This window comes from Onthophagus taurus, chromosome 3 (assembly GCF_036711975.1).
Source record: "Onthophagus taurus isolate NC chromosome 3, IU_Otau_3.0, whole genome shotgun sequence".
In the NCBI taxonomy this organism is placed as follows: domain Eukaryota; kingdom Metazoa; phylum Arthropoda; class Insecta; order Coleoptera; family Scarabaeidae; genus Onthophagus; species Onthophagus taurus.
In genome coordinates, this window is record NC_091968.1 from 9,008,704 (window position 1) to 9,026,809 (window position 18,106).

At 32.8% G+C, this 18,106-nt stretch overlaps 2 protein-coding genes across 2 annotated transcripts in view; one reads left to right on the forward strand and one right to left on the reverse strand.

Annotated features, from left to right (window-relative positions):
• Window positions 1-2,720: 2,720 nt before the first annotated feature.
• Window positions 2,721-4,922, reverse strand: LOC111413519 (leucine-rich repeat-containing protein 57-like). The gene is made up of 2 exons (XM_023044520.2): window positions 4,686-4,922; window positions 2,721-4,175 (listed from the first exon to the last, which is right to left on the reverse strand). Exon 2 carries the CDS (start codon window positions 4,160-4,162, stop codon window positions 3,449-3,451), a length of 714 nt encoding a protein of 237 aa, XP_022900288.2. The 5' UTR covers window positions 4,163-4,175; window positions 4,686-4,922; the 3' UTR covers window positions 2,721-3,448.
• Window positions 4,923-4,989: 67 nt separating this feature from the next.
• LOC111413518 (C3G guanyl-nucleotide exchange factor) overlaps window positions 4,990-18,106 on the forward strand; it is a 72,903-nt gene continuing 59,786 nt past the window's right edge. Inside the window, exon 1 of the mRNA XM_071194938.1 lies at window positions 4,990-5,240. Within this exon, the coding sequence (XP_071051039.1) occupies window positions 5,204-5,240 (37 nt within the window). The 5' untranslated portion in view covers window positions 4,990-5,203. The remainder of the gene's footprint in view (window positions 5,241-18,106) is intronic.

Sequence of the window (18,106 nt, forward strand, 5' to 3'; positions counted from 1 at the left end):
AAGTACTCATATGATGATACTTTTTCTATCTTTTGTTCCTTAATAAATATTTCTTTCGGGTTATTTCTTATTTTTACCTCTATTTTACCTTTTTATTTATTATCACGATTTTACATTTATTTACGTTCAATTCTAGACCCATCTTTTCAATTTCTTCTGTCCATATTTCAACCAACTTCCTTGCCTTTTTATGGTTCTCTGCTATCAGCACTATGTTGTCAGCGTATAGTAAACTATCTATTTTTACTGGTTCCAAACTTTTATAACCTATTACTGTTTGTTATTTATTTGTTCTTGTATTTGTTATCACTCTGTCCCTTAGTATTACAAATAACAAGGGGTTATTAACCCCTTCTTTTATTCCCTTGCTCATTTCAAAAGTGTTTGATGTTTCTCCCTTCATTTGTACTATGCCTTTGACTTTCTTGTACAGGTTTTCATTTATTGTTGTTAGTTTTTGTGGTACCATTAGTTGTTCTAGACACTTCCATATAATACTACGATTCACCATGTCAAAAGCTGCTTACTTAGGTTCAAGAATATTAGGTATAGTTCATTCCCCGTCTCTATTTTCCTTTCAGTGATATTTCGGATTACATGTATGTTATCGTTCGTTTGTTTACTTGCTCTGTATGCTGCTTGTTCATCTTCTAATTTATTTTCCATTACCCTTCTTAACCTTGTTTCTATTATCTTTGTGTATAATTTGTAACTTGTAGATTATAGCCATATGGCTCTGCAATTTTCACAGTTTGAGTAGCTTGCTACCAATCATAAGATTATCATTTCCGGGGTTATTAATCGAATTTCTTCTCGAATTTTCTCCTTTAGATCCTCAAGGTTATCAGGTCTATTAAAATAAACTTTAGCTTTTTAATAGCCCCAAAGGAAATAATTTAAGAGAGTTAAGTCCGGAGATTTTGCCGGCCATTCAACATATCCGCCTCTGCCAATCCACCGATTACTAAATGTTTAGTTGGGGAGCTCTCGTACTAATCGCGCATAATAGGGAGGCGCACCATCTTGCTGGAACCAAATTCTTAGATGGGGTAAATAGGGATTTTCTGCATTAGAAAATATTGCCGCTAAAGCCGGAATTACTTCTAAATGAAAAAAGTCGAAATACCGTTCACCATTTAGCGTTCCAATAATTTGATTATCAACACCCCACACGTTGACCTTTTGAGGATATTGGGTTTTCGCAATAATGGCAGTTTTGCTTATTGACTGTAGTATTTAAGCAAAACGTTGCTTCATCAGACAAGAGAATATTTTTAACAAACGCAGGATTTCCATTGGTTAGTTCCGCCATTCTCTCAAGTGCACCAAGTGCATTTTATAGGGGTGATATTTTTCTCTTTCAAATAATCTTGATACTGGGTTTTTGGATGACTTCAAAGTAGTAGCAACATTCATGATCGTTGAATGTGGATTTTCCTGTACTTTTAGCACAGCACCCAATTGCTGATTTTCATTTAAGGACGATGGACGTCCGGCCTTTAGTCTCAATTCGGCTTATAGTTGATTGTGATATTGGTGTGCGATTTGGATGAGTTTGTCTATCTCCGAAACCTATCATCATTAGAATTTCGATTGTTTCAATTGCAGTAAGTCTGATTGTTACTTTCTTATTTGTCGACACGTTGAAGAAATCGAATTTTACCACTTGGAAAATTGGAAGCCAACAATTGGTTGCTATGGTTACGCATGGCTACTGCTATTTTTCTATCTCAAGTGAATGGGAGATAATGAAACTTTAAAGCAATTTTACTCGAAAATTTTCTTATGTAACTAATATTAATTTTGACAGTACTAAATTCAGAAAACAGTCCTCTTTCGAATTCCGTAATAAAAAATTGCATATTGTATTTGAAAAAAAAACATCTATGACGTCATAATTCGATTAAAAATGAAGAAAAAAATTTAAATCTTTAGACACGTCTCAGCGATTTTTCCATAAATTGCCACTCCTTTCCTTTTATTCCCAAATATTTTATCATCTCCTGATCAATTTTGTCTTTGTCACAAGCCTTGTCTGTTTTCATCTTCAACATTGCCTCTCCTGATTCTTGCATTGTTATCTCTTCAGCTGTTGTGTCTTCCATTATATCATCTTCTCTTTTCACCTCCATTGTTTGTGTCCGTTTTCTATCCTTGGACTTATCTGCATAAAAATCCGCCTATATGTCCAGAATTTCCCTTGTAATTGTCTTTTTCTCGTTTTTCGTTTGATCTCTCTTCAGTTTTCTTATTTGATTCCAGAATTATCTGGCATTCGATCCGTATGTTTCACTTAAGTTTGTACCAAACTCTCCCCAACTTTTCTTTTTGCCCTTCTTTATCATATTCTTAGCTACATCTCTGTTCTTTCTATAGTTTGCTCTATCCTCTCGTTCGAATTCGTTCTTATGTATTTCTTCCATGACTCTTTCTTCTTTTTGATTACCTGTCGAAGCTCTTTATTTCACCAATGTGTTCTCTTTGTATGCTTATTATATTTTCTCATTCCACACACCTCCATAGCTTTATTTCGCATTATCCCTTTAAAAATTCTCCACCTTTCCTCCAGTGTTAAATTTCTCTGTTTGTTCTAGTTTTTTAAATTCGTTGTTTGTTTTTTCTTGATATTTAATAATCTTTCTTTCTCCTTTATGGATGTTTATTTTCGTGTAGGTTTCCTAACCAAATCACATATTGTCTGAGGAAATGGTTGAAATGTTCAAAAAGATGGAAAAAGATTCATTGCAAGGGATGTGAGGGGTAAAAAAAAGATCTGATTTTCTAGTGGTGTATGTAATATTCCGATATCTCTAAAAATAACGAAGATATGTGTAAGTAAAGTAGATGAAAAAAAAATTGTAATCTTTCCTCAACAGACTTCATCTTAAAATTAAAAAATATGTTGAGATATAGATTTTTGTATACGAATTGACCAAGAAAATGGTTTAAACCACTCGATTTTAATTAATTACAACACGATAATAGACATTTATAGATTAAAAATGATCAATTTCTTATATACATATTTATATTTTAATAAGCTGTATATAAAGATAGTCTTTGGTTAAAGATTTTTTTAAATTACAAGGTTTTATAATAATTGATCAATGTTTTTCATTTAATTTTTCGATATGGAAAGATAGGAATGTATTTGGCTTATTATATAGTAAAAATGATTATTATTTAAGTGTGCTTTAGCATTATAAATAATTGAATCGTATCTTATAAATTGAATTTAATAAAAAAATAAACAGTTAACGTCAATTTCTCGTCGTGTTTCAGCCTTGAAAGTTGAAATCGAATAAATTTTGAACAATTAAAAACAATTTATTGTCCTCATTTCATAATATATTAAAAGGAAACTCTAAATAGGATCTAACAAAAATAAATAATCTTAATAACAACAAAAAAAAACTTAATAACAAGGCTTTTTTAAAAAAATCTTTCTTTAAAATAATTTTTTTTTAACAGCGGTATACCTTTCCATGTAAGCTTCATAACCATCGATATTCATCAATTGCTTCATTTCAAATAAATTCCCTTCCAAACTCAAATTAGAAATTTTCGATTCTTTCAACAACCTGGGGCTAATCGCGTTAATTTGCAAACAATTCTCTTCCAACCTCAATGTTTTTAATCTCGGACAATAAACAATTTGATAACTCAAATCCGAGATTTGATTTTGATTTAAATTTAATTCGGAAACGTTCAAACCGTTAATATCCGACGGAACACATCGTATCTCATTACGAGACAAATCCAACACATCCAAATGTTTTAACCCGCAGAAAACCGTGGGGAAATCTTTGATATGATTATCACTTAAAAAAACTTGTTTTAAATTAATTAAATTCGTAATTGTTCGTGGTAAACTGGTTAAATTATTGTGACAGATGTTGAAAGTTTCCAACTTAGTTAGTGCTCCAATACAATCAGGGATTTTCGTGAGCTTATTTTTATTCAAATTGAGATGTTTTAGTTGCATGAAGCGGCTAATATCGTTCGGGAGAGTAACAAATTTGTTATCCGAAAGATCCAATGTTCTCAAAGACCCTTCAAGTTGGAGAAATCCGGGTGGAAAATCATTTAGGCTGCCGGAAACTCGTAAAACTCCCGTTTTCTTCGCCGTTTCAATATGTTGAGATAATCCTGAGTTGCCCATCGTTTAATTTTATCTGTAAAACAAAGAATATTCATTTTTAAAAAAATTTTAAACGAAATGAATGGAAATTTCAAGTTTGAACTGGCCTAGATTTCGATTTGAATGGTTTAAATGGAAACAATGGTTCTATTGTTGGTTGAGGTGATTATAATCTTTATTTTAAAACTTTAAAACGAAAAGTTAGGTTAATTTTAAAGAATTTTAAACAGCGCCATCTCTTAATAATAAAAGTAACAATGTAAAACTAATTTTTAATACTTAAATTAATAAAAATAAGGATATTTAAGCTAATAAAGACTTACCTTTAAATAATAATGTATAAATTTCCCTCAAAAACTAAATTTGTTAACCTCAATAAAAAAAATTCACTAATAAAACCATTTTTAACAGCGCCATCTCTTAATAATAAAAAGAATTAATATTATTATTTATATTAATAACATAATAAATAATAACAAAGCAAAACTAATTTTTAATTCTTAAATTAATAAAAATAAGGATACTTAAGCTAATAAGGACTTACCTTTAAAAATAATGTATAAAGTTTCCCTCAAAATCTTGATTTCTTAACCTCAATAAAAAAGATTCACTAATAAAACCATTTTTACGATACAATAAAATTCGGGGTAATTACCATGGGCTTCTTAAGTAAATACGTGTATATCAAAAGATAAGAATAATAAAAGTAGCACCGAAACGTTAATGATAATAACCAGGTGACAGCTACGATTTTGACAGCTAAAATGCGATTTTACCGACGGAGAATAACTCGCGAATCCGCTGTATCGATCGAAGGAGGGGAGACGTCAAATGTCAAACGTAGATGGCGTTTTTGCTGTTTTTTCGGAGGTTGTTTGGGGGGACACCGCCGATAACGTTTATTGACATTTCCTAGTAAAAGGGACTGCGCCCTTTCGACCCCCCTCCCAACCGCGATTTTTTTGAGAACAGTATGTATTTTTTTTGAGGTAAATTAAATTATGGGGAAAAAAATTGGGTGGTGTGAGTGTGTGTGAAGATGTGGGTCGAGCGTCTTTAAATATGACATCTACACCGAAATCGGGAAAATATGTTTGTGGTAAGTTTAAAAGAAACGAAATTTGAAAAGGGGCCCAAAACAAATCGATTTATTTGGCCGATTTATCGTGTAAAATTTTTTTTGCGAACTTGGATTAACTTGTAGGTTATTTTTGTGTATCATGTGATTGTTTCAATAAAACGTTTTGTGATTACGATGAGTTTGGCGAAAATTATCGTTTTTGTCTAAATCCGTTTATGATTTGGTTAAATTCTTTTATAGTAACCTCAATTTGACCCAACGTAATCGTTAATATCTCGAACAACGACCGTCGTAGTACATAGTAGTAGTATCAGTAACCCAGTATCGATTTAGCTGTTTAAATAAACACAATTTTACAACAAACTTATTTTTAATCGAATCTATGACGCATATGTTTAAACATTGTTTTACGGTTCACATCTAATTCGGTTATTAGCACTTTCTTATCAAAATCGATTTTTAATGTACTTAATCATTATTATAAACCATAATTTTAATGATTATAAACGTATTTGTTTGGATAAAGTTTTATTTGTGAAGTAAAATTTTTTTCTGGGAATTGTAACAATGACCTTTGCTCTTTAATCTTAGCGTAGGTGTGGTGAAACGTGAATTGATTCAGAAAAACCTTTATAAAGAAGGTTCTTTTCTTTCATAAGCTTTGATTCAAAAGATTTTTTTGTAGTAGTCTTCTGTTTAAACAAAAAAGAATGTTGCTCTAGAATTCAAAAGGTTTCGCCTCGAGAATACACAGCTTGGATTACATAGAAATCTCCTTCATTCATTTTCTCATCCGAGAGATAAGCGGATTTATTCCGGAAGAGCTCAACAAAACAGATGTTTTAATAAGAAAAAGAAAACCGGAACTATACTCTATTTCTTAATTCGGAGGAGTAAAATGAAAAATCACGTTTACACAATGTGATGTTTCAAAGTTATATTTGGCGGGAGTTTTAAAACCAGAGGATTTTAAGTAAACTGTAGTTACTAATTTAATTACTTATTTGTTTAAACATAATAAAAACCAGAGCGTACCTACTTACTTTATCCCACATAAAATGCAACATGTCAATATAATTTGACATTACACTAAAATCTCAAAGACGGCAGTATCCTTTATAGCTCAATAAAAATATACAGGTGTCCCACGTAAGCGACAAAGTAGATTGCATTAAGCCTAAAATTAAAACAGAGATAAAAAGATGTTATAATAACAAAAACATACTACAGTTCATAGATAAACAGCTCAAGAAGCATTCTCTATATTTCATTCTAAATTTATGACTGAGTTTGATATCTGATGTTGTTTGATATTCCTAAAAAAGCTACAAAAAATTTTAAAAGAGTATATGTCAACAATCCTCCGGAACTCAAAAAACTACAAGAAACGCTTGATGCCTTATTTGTGATAGTTCAAAGAACTAAAGATGCTGAAGGTTTGCACTTATATAGGAAATATAAAAAGAATATATGAACATGACTATCCAAAATAAGAAACGAACCGTTGATGAATATATTTTAAATGCTAATAATAAAATCAAAGCCATATGTAATGTCATCAACAAAGAGCGTCAAACAAACCGTACAGCGAAGACTGCTTCTAATCTAAAAGCTTCCGATTTAAGTGATTACTTTATCTCTGTCACTGCTAATATTGTGAAAGATATTGCTCCCATGAAATATATCTGAAAAAAATGAAAATTGATAGAGTAACGTGGGGCAAAAGGACGCACCTAAGGTTTAAATAATTATGAAAATAACAAATGTGAACGAAAAAACACTTTACTCTCAGGTATGTTAATACAATCATTTATGTATGAAAATATAAATATTTGGTTCGAACAAAACAAAAGAAAATTTTAAAAATATAAAAGAACGCAGAATGGGAATTTTGCCCCACCATATTGGGGCAAAAGTCATGAACATGTGGGGCAATAATCTTGTGTTCTTATTTTTACTCGCAAAGCTCACAAATAAATGTTCCGATATTTTCGTATGCAGTGCAGTTTTCGTGCCACCAGTTTTGACACTGGTTGCACTGAATCCAGTCTTCAGTGGGTGGGTCACTATATTTTTCGGAGTACGCAGGACACGAATGTTATAGAAGAAGATAGTTTTGGCTTTTTGCAATCGTTCTTTTTCTTGTTGCTGCTGATTTTTTTCATTGTACCTTTCTTGGCTTGCAAATTTTCTTTTCGAAACTTTTCTGCTCGTTCCGCCTCAAGTTTTTCTTTAAACGGGGTGTCGGACAGTATTTCAGATTTTTGCCCCGCTTTCTTCTTTTCTGATCTTCAGATCTTTTAGGGAGCGGAATAATTTCTGTCGGAGAAACTAGCTTGTTTTTTGGGCCGACTGTAGACGTAGAAGGTGTGTGATAAAGGTCATCAATTGAAATTTCTACTGCTGAGGTACTTGCAACCGGACTATTTGTTGACTGCTTTTGAGGGTTTAAATGTTTTTTGACTGTATTTTTGCGCAACACGGATAATGGTAGAGATGATTCAGGATCTGAGTCTGATTCGCTATCATCTATTTGCTGGATCTGGACATTTCGGGCGGTAACAGTTGAAGGAAGAAAATCTTCTTCGGTAAACACATTCTTATTCAACGGATAAATTCCACAGGACTCGAAAGCTTTGATACTCTTATCCATGTAGATCAACAACGTTCATAGGCGCGCCCCAATACCTTCGCAATCTGGAAGTGGGTTATATTTCTTCCTGGATTGTTGGTTAACCAATGATCACATTCATCCGCGTAAAACGTTTTTAGTGGTTTGAAATAACATCGGTCCAATGGTTGAATTCGATGACTGCTATGCGGTGGGATTGTCAGTAAGTGTATGAAATTTTCCCTACAAAATAAAATAGCCTGCAGTGATCTGTGGGATGAATGGTTGTCTAATATCTATAGCACAGGATGCTCAGCATCAGCTCTCACATGGGCTTGAAAATGTTTCAACCGGTCCAAAAACAAAGTGCTGTTAATATATCCTGAGTCTGAGATCATACCGATAGATTGGGGCGGAGCTCCATCCATAAGTTCATTCTTCATTCGCTTACGAGGGAATATCAAAGCTGGGGGGACAAAATTTCCTGCAGCATTCATGGCACATACAATGGTCATTGTTTCACCGCGCTCAGCAGATGATATCTTTGTCACCAATTTTTTTCCTTTACTACTGACAACCTTGGGCACCTTATTTGGCACGGTAGACATTCCACTTTCATCCATGTTGTATATAGAACCCGGAGGAAATTCATATTTTTTGTAAAGATTGGTTAAAGATTAGATTTGAGAAAAAAACATCGATTTGAGTTTTATTAAAGCCCATTACCCTGGCCAAACCAGTTGGATTTGGTGTTCTTAAAGAGAGATTATATTTTTTTATAAATTTGTATGCCCAGTCCCTACCAGCTAACTTTGTAATCAGATTAAATGGATGTTTAAGATTATTTAAGATGGCATACTCATAAGCAATGCTCCTCAAACTTTTAAATGTTAGGCCGTAAAACCAATTGTCCAATTCTTTACAATGCTGAACCAGCATGTGCGGATCCGTTAGCTGAAATTTTCAATCAATGCGTCACGGAAGGAATTTTTCCGGAAAAGATTAAAATCGCAAAGGTGCTGCCATTGCATAAAAAAGGAGATGTAAACGAATGCGAAAACTATAGACCAATATCTATTCTCCCCATAGTCTTGAAGGTTTTTGAAAAATTACTAGTTAAAAGGTTACTAAAATTTTTAGATCGTAGTGTATCGTAGTGGTAGGTCAACTATTACGGCAATAATAGATGTTATAGATTTTGTACAAAACGCCCTGAATGAACAACAGTCGGTGCAAATCAGTTTTCTTGATTTAAGTAAAGCGTTTGATACGGTGAGTCACGATTATATCGTCACCTGACTCGTCACCTGCGGGTAGGCAGCAATATGTTTTTTGGGTAAATAATACGTCTGGAACATCTAAACTAATAAGTGGAGTACCACAGGGATCAATACTGGGTCCTTTATTATTCGTAACATACATTAATGATCTATCGTTTAATGTCCGTGAGGATATGTGTATTTACGCAGATAATACTTCCGTATTAATAAAAGATTCTGATCAGCAATTACTACCTTTAAAGTCCTCCGGTTCACAAACAACTGCCTGAAACTAAATGAAAATAAAACAGAATCAATTGTCATCGATATAAAATTACCCTCAAACTTACCCGCGAAGTTCTTGAGTTTATCTCTTGATCCCAAGTTAACGTGGAATCCACATACTGATATCATAAGTAAAAAATTAACGTTGGCAATTTTTACAATTAGACGTCTCATCAAAATTGCATCTCATAAAGTGGCCAAAATAGCCTATTTTGCAAATTTTCATGCTGTTGCAACATATGGTATAGTTGTTTGGGGTCATTCACCTGGTTTGCAGAAGAAGGCGGTGAGAGCTTTATGCAATCTTAAAACTACTGACAGCTGCAAAGATGTATTTAAAACAGAATGTATACTTACGGTACTAAGTGCATACAGTTTGGCTACCTTGATGTATGTTTATGACAATAGAAGTAAATTTAATGCGAATGCAAACTTTCACACACACGACACAAGAAACAAAGATGAACTGAGATTACCATTACATAGGATAGAAGCAACTAAAAGATATGCTGATTTCTGGGGAGTTACATTTTTCAACAAGTTGTCAGAAGAAATGAAAACTATGGAACGAGGACACTTCAAAAAATGTGTGAAGTCTAATCTGGTCAAGAAAGCCTACTATGTATGGTCTGATTATATGCAGGATCAGTTTGTGCAGTAACAAAGTTAATTTGTTTTATTACTATACTTATAATACCTATATACATATTTATTTTTGTATTTGCTATTAACTTTTCACTGTAATACGGTATTACTTACGTTAATGAACATTATTATTATTAAGGAGTCAAGATACGCAGTTCTTCTTTAGACAAAAGTTGTAGGAAATTTGGCACACTATAAACGGAAAATATTTTTATCCATACAGGCTGTTCCATAACGACGTACTGAAATAAACATATGCTATTTTAAACGAAATTTAAAATGATTCGTATTTTGATAGCGTATTTCAAAATGAAAAGTGCTGGTTTTTCTTGTAACAGCTGTAAACTAAATTCAAGTCTTATTGTTAGTGCGGTTATCGAAACAAACAATAATCCGTTATGCGAAAGTTAAAAGTGATTATTTCCCAGTGTACTGAAAATGTAAATCGGCTTTAGTACCAAATAAATATATATTCCGTTTAATTATAGCAATTCTGATTCTACACTCAAAACTAAGTTGACTTTGATAAGACATGTTGATACCTAGTGCTTTTAGTTTTTGAGTTATTTTAATTAGAACCTTTTTTTAGCAATTAATACTGTTGCAAAGTAATAAAACTATCTGTTTTTAGTAGATGGATAGATTTTATTTAGGCTCAACCGGTTTCAAATGCTAATTGCATTCATCTTCAGGAGCTTGCCACCTATTATTATAAAAAGAAGGAAATACATTTTACAAATTACAGCAAATAAAATTCTAATAGTAAAGTAAGTCTGATTCTATAAAATAACTTACTTACTTTATTTACTTATGCTGAAACTTAATAAAAACCCCAGACAGATCTTACCCGTGAATGCCTATCATGCCGATAATTTCGTCGATTGACTCTAGCACGTACAAAATTTCTAAGTTTCTAATTAACATATTTGAACATATAACTGAACTCAACCTAACAAAACTCAAGAAAATAAACCTAACTAAGGAATACACTATGCTGTCGTTCGATATCACGCACCTTTATACGAACGTACCAACCACAGACACGTTGAAGATTATTGAATATATACTGAAAGAAAGAGTAAACAACGAAACCGATGGTGATACATATACAAACTTTTTGAAATTTGCATAAAGTAAAACTTCTGCAGTTTCAACAACCAATACTACACGTACAAACAAGGTCTCCCAATGGGTTCACTTCTTAGTGGAATGCTTGCTAACATTTTCCTAGACAAGTTAGAAAATGAAATGATAATTAACCATAGGAATCCTCATAGAAACAATATTCTGCTATGGCAAAGATATGTGGATGATATCTTCGTTATCCTTAATATGACAGATGAAAGCATTATTGAAGAGAACATAACATTCACAATAGAAACGGAACAACACAACAAAATCAACTTCACTTGGACATATACAGAAAGAAGACACAAACAGATATAATTATTCCCAATGACTCACAACACAACTACTCACATAAATTAGCAACATTTAGAACATACCTAGACACAATCTTTGAAGTAAAATTGGAAGAAAGCGAAATAAGAAAAGAGACAGAAATGATAAAACAAATAGGTGAAAACAACGGATATCACCCAGAAATTATAGATAAAATATTGGAAAGGAATAAGGCTAAGATGACACGAAATAACTTGACTAGTTCTCGGTCTAGTGTTAGTTCTAGTTTTACACTAGCACTATCATTAGAACTAGCACAAGATCTAGGACTCAGCCGGAATTATTCGGGTTTAGCCGTCCTTCACGACGGCTTCTTACTTATCTTCTGGCAGTAGATGTGCCTTACCTAAATGGTATGGATATAAGCATGACTTGTGGAGTGTGTTTAGTACTCTCTTTTATGGAATGTCTAATTAAACAGCAATTCTTCGTGGGCTTTTTCTGGGGTTCTACTCATTGAAACATTTGACGAGTAGCTCGTTCAGATGTTATTTTAACGCTGCAAAGTGTACCGGTCTTGCGTAGTTTATTGAAAACCCTAATAAAAACATTATTAGGATGTCTGCGATTTGGAAACCGTTGACGATATTCATCTGCAGCAGCTGTAGCACTCCCATTACAAGATGGAAGTTTTAATCGTAGTTTTTACTTTTACTGTTTTTAGGCATATTTCCAAGAAATTTTCTGAACTACCTCAGTTTTCCCATAAAGGTTTACCATTTAGGTGAAATACCTAATTCCATCACAATTTTTACGGCAATAACAGAAAAGTAGAACAAGATAAGTTTTTGATTAAATACATAGAGGTGTTCCATAAAAAAAATTGACACCAACAACCTCTCAGTATAATAAGCTACCTTTTAGATTAAAATATTTTATGCCAAATTTAAAAATGTCCTTAATACCCGTATGTTTGAATACCTTTCTAAAGATTTTTAATACATCCAGATTTCGGCTGAACATTCTGTCCAAACAATATTACGCTACTGGTCAATTGCCTGTTGAAAAAGGAGGTGGTGGCAGAAAAAGTATGTAATAAGACAAAAAAGAGTTATAAATTTTTTAAACAAGTTGAAGTGTAGACAGTCACTATTATCGATCCGCCGCAGTTTCTTTCAGAGTGTACTTGCTATCGGAATTGAATATAAAGAAACTCCATAGGATGTATGACGGTATTAGAGTTACGATTAATTTATTTCGAAAAGTTTACCGAGTACAATGTTGAATCCCGTGTACGGACATGTGCTCAACGTGTTTATAGGCAGGTGAATGCATTAAAACGTGTACAGATCTAAACGATAAAACAGCCCGAAGAATTGCCGAATACGTGTTCATAAATTAAGAGCTAAGGCCTTTTACCAGCTACTCCAGGAAGACAAAGAAAATTTATTGATCTTATCATTTGATTGCCACAAGAACCAACCTTTTCCAAAGATTTCCGACCAGGCGGCATACTATAGTCGGCAAGTCTTCTTGTGTCTACCCTCTACTCTACAAATTACGACCTCACAAATTTTAATAAAATAAGGTTAATATCGGATGGTTGTTCAGGTCAAAATAAAAATCCAAAGTTCGTCTGAAAACATCACATAGCTAAAAATTGTTTTCCCACTAACTGGCCATAGCTTGATTCTACCAGATCGGTTCTTCGGTCTAAGCGAGAAAGAAATTAAACAGATGGAGATAATTCTGCGTTCTGAAGAGTATCAAGAAATATTTTCCCATCATGTATCTGTAGAGAGAGATCTAAAGAGACTGTCTAAACCTTGACTAGAAAACGGCCAAAGACAAAGTACTCAAGCACAAACCATCGAAACGAATTATAATACAAAGAAAAAATCCGACTCAAGCAGGGTCACCTTAACCAGAGGGCTAAAAGGGCTATAGCCCTAGAGTTCTGTAGGGACGTCTTAATTTTTTAATTTTTATTTGTAGTTTTTATTTTGTAAGCTTGAACTTTGTCGTGGCGCCACGACACGACGCGCCGTTGCACTGATGTTACGTTATTACATGCCACATTTGGCATCTTATCTGGACAAACACTCAATTATTTACTTATAGGGTGATAATGTTTATTATAGTTTTAAATATTAAATTATCGCTTTGTTTTAACTTTTATCGATTTTAAATAGTCAGCGCTAACATAATAAAAATAATTTTTTATATCGTGTAACAAGACTAATCATGGAACCCAAGCGAAAAAAAATATCTGTATGCGCCAATCGGAAATAGAAAGAGCAGAAGGAAGCAAGGCAAATAGCTGTCTTTAGACAAAGTATCTACAATAACACATTTCTTTAAAAAAATTATGTCCAATGATGATAATGACCAACAGTCAAATGAGAATGAAATAGAAGCAACTGAAATACAACAAAAAGAAGATCAGGACAGAAGATCAGGAAAGGAAATATTTAGATCAAGATGGAGTTAACATCTTAAGTGGAAGAAAAGAAGTATTCTATTATTGTAGATTCGACGCTCGACGTTTCTCATGTTGATCAATTAACCATTGTTGTCAGATATGTCAATAAAAGTGGAAGCCCCGATAATTTTAGAAAATACTGGTCACAAAACCTCAAATATGGAGAATTCTATCTTAAATCTATTATCTGATTTAGATATTAATTTGAAAGATTGTAGAGGACAATCTTCTGAATCTGGTATATACAACGACCTCCAAGCACGCATTAAATCCAAGAACAATCTTGCCATTTACGTACCTTGTGCAGAACATTCTTTAAATTTAGTTGAAAAATCGGCAGCGGGATGCTGCCTATAAACAACTAAATTATTTTTATTTCTTCAAAATTTATACAATTTCTTTGCCACGTCAACAATGTCAACATCCAGATGAGAAATTTTGAAAGATACGCCCTATTCCACTAAATTAGATCCTAAAAAATTGATCAGCACTCGTTCGGTCAGCAAGAACTGATTCCGTGAAGGCAGTTGTTTCCGGTTATACAAATTTTAAAAATGCTTTGAACAAAATTTCCGAAGACAATTTTCAAAAGTTGAATTCAACTTACTGAATAATTATTTAATTGTAATATGGTAGTATTTTGAAGCGAGATGTTAGATATAGATAAAATTAATACATCACTTTTTGTTCCTTTTTTTTGTAAATAGATGTAATTAAATGTAATACATGGTTTGTTTTTGTTCATTATGTTGACTTTTGCAATGAAAATACATTGACTTCTTGAAAATTCATGTTCTTGAGGTTGAACCTGAATTTTGTGCCGAATATCTTAGGACGGCTCTGCACTCAACGTCTTATTAGGGTAGAAGTGTTTTATAAGTCATTCACCTGTGGGTGGCAAAACATCTGCAAAAAGGAAAAAATCTTACACTCTGGAAATGACTGGAGAGAAAACAACCTAAATCTTGATTTCTACAAACACGTCCTAGATAAAGCTGAAGATTTCAATGAGGTCGAACTTGATGATAATGATAATTTTTGTGAGCCTCAAGAGGATATTCCTGAACCGCACGTTTAAGTTGCGGTGCTGTTGATATTTTTGTTAAAATAAAAAAATGTTTTCTTCTATTGTTGTCATTCTTCCGCGATAAAAGTCACATTCTCCAAATTTGTTTGGTGCAAAACTCACATTCTCTCAACTCTCAATTACAATATCATGAATTTGGTTGTCTTCAACTAAGTTTTCAGTTAATTTTATAATAGATGTGTTTAAAAAATATACAGTGGGTGTTTCTGTAAGTCGTGGCATAATTTTAATCACAAATACTAGAGTCACAATGATGACGATTCACGTAAACATTTTTGGTCTAAACCCATAAATGGCTAAGATATGGGCCATCTAAGTTAAGAAATTTTTAAACATTTTCTTAAATATTTTCAATATGGTTTGTCTTAGAAAGATAAAATTTGGCAAACAGTACAATGTTATCATGAGAAATCTTTAAGATCAGAAAATATGTGATCAATGCTATACAGGGTGTTCACAAAAGTTATTTCCTTAAAACTGTTAAAATTGATGCTAAAAGTCTATTTAATTTTGAAATTATTTTTACTCTTACAATTTTTTGATAAGACGCATCTTTTTCGAGTTAATCATAAAAAGATTTAAGTTCGTTTAAAAGAAATCTGTCAAATTATTACTCAATGTAGTATGAAATCTGGATATTCTTCAGTACAATATTATTCTTCAGCGTTTCTCAAATTAATGGTTATCTGTTAAAAGTACTTTTTTCTAAAAACGCAGCTTTCCATCATGGTATAGCAACACTGTATTTGCAACGGATGATCAGCAATTTTAAATTCTTGTACTCTCGACAAATGTATGAATACAATTTAGATATTCTGAAATATCTAAACTGCTGCTATCAACAGTACTAGCAGTACCAGGATTTGCCACAAAATCCAAAATGTTTTATTCTACTTGGGGTGTACGTGGGTAGTCCATCCTCATAGAACTGCATAACATTTTCTACAAAATCAACAATTGCACCAACAGTGCTTTTTCCTTTTCTGAAACCAAACTGCGTCGGAGTAAACAATTTATTACTTGAGAGCCTTGAGAGAAATTGGCTTAAGAGAAATTGGTCTAAAATTTTCAATCTTATCATGGTCACCCTTTTTATACACAGTTACCACAAGAGCTATTTTTAACGAATCAGGAAAAACCCCTTCCATTAGTAGTTTATTTAGTAATTTGCATAGTGGAAATATAATTAAGTTTTTGATTTGCTTTATTAAGTTAACATTAAAACCGTATACAGGTGTCCCGCAACGATTGTACAATACTGCATCAGCGTATTCTCTGATCGAAAACAGACAAGAAAAGTCTAATAAACATAGGTCCGAAAATGGACCAATTTCGAGATATTCAAAGTTTTAGTTTCATAAGCTGACCTATTGTAAACATCATTAATTCTAACGATTTAGATGCAGTAATTATATGATTACCATGGTTACGATGGTTAAGATAAAGTTTAATAAATAATAAGATAATATTAAGTTAATTAATACAGTTCATTAATAATTTAACAAAACAAGTAACAAAGATTGTCGAAGAAAATCGTTCAACCAGCATAAAAACAACGAATATTTAATAAATTGGAAAAGATTCATGTCATAATAAATGTTCAATATGCGCACCATTTACTTCTAAACACAAACGGATACGTTTTCTAAATGAACTTCTAATGCGTTCAAAGATACCAGGAATTTGTTTTACTGTGTCAAATGCGTTGCTAATTTTATTCTTCAAATCCTGCATATTTTGAACGTCTTCAGAATAAACAATTTGTTTTAAATGTCCCCAAAACCAAAAATCTAACGGATTTGAATCTGGTGAACGAGGTGGCCACAGGATAGGACCTCCTCGGCCAATCCACTTATTGCCAAATGTGTTATTTAAGTATGCTCGAGTAGCGCGTGCATAAAGTAGCAATCTTCTAGAATTTGTTGAGGTAATTCATCAAATGCCTCTGTAAGGTCATTTTGTAAAAAATGTATGTAGGCATCGGCTGTCAATCTCTTTGGAAGAAAAAATGGACCTAATAACTGATCACCTATAACTCCAGCCCATACATTAACACTGAATCGCCACTGATGATGAGTTTCTAGTATTGCATGGTGATTTTCTTCGCTCCAAACGTGCGCATTATGAATATTAAAAATTCCGCTTTGAGTAAATGTTGCTTCATCCGTAAATACAATGTTTATGGGAAAGTCGACGTTTACTACCTCTTCCTGTATGGCCCACCTACAAAAAATCTCTCTTTTTTCGCCATCATTTTCTGTTAGAGCTTGAACGGTGTTGTAATGATAAGGATAAAGCAACTGCTCCCTTAAAATGCGGTGAACGGTTGTTTTGTTAATGTTTTCTTGTGCAGAAATTCTTCTAATGCTGGTTGAGGCATTTTCATCGACTCTTCTCAAAACTGCTTCTTCTAATTCTACCGGCCTTGTGTAATGTCTCTCCGTGGAATGGCTGTGGGTTACGCTTCCCGTTTCTTTTAATCTGAGAAATAGTCTGTTCGGGAACCTTTGCGCGTAATGACGAGCTGCTAACGACGCATTTCCGTCAGCTAGTCCGTAACAATACACCATATCCGCCATCTCTTCCTTGGAGTAATTAATAGGAGCAATACTTAATAGTTTTATTAAATTAAATAGTAAAATAATAATTTCGTGAAGTATTATTATTTTTTTTTGATTAGACAACTTATCGTAATCATAGTAACGACTTAATTATTATAAAAACAAATTTAAATTCATGATGTTAACAATATCAACTTATGAAACTAAATCTTTGAATATCTCGAAAATGGTCCATTTTCGGACCTATGTTTATTAGGCTTTTTTTGTTTATTTTTGATCATAGAATACGCTGATGCAGTTTTGTACAATCGTTGCGGGACACCTGTATATCCGTAGTTGATTTTGATTTAAGGGAATTAATGATATCACGCAACTCAACGAAGGATATTTCCATGAAAGAGAAATTGTTTATTTTATTTAAATAATTATCGAATGTTTCAGTAGTTACTTCATTATTTTCAATTAATTCTAAGATTTTATACGGAATATCAACAAAAAAGTTATTTATCTACGACTGCTTGGATAAGTCATCATTACCGCACTCATTTGAGGT

Bases quoted from the DNA above. Each gene is read 5' to 3' on its own strand.
- LOC111413519 (XM_023044520.2), bottom strand. From the start codon at position 4,162: ATGGGCAACTCAGGATTATCTCAACATATTGAAACGGCGAAGAAAACG.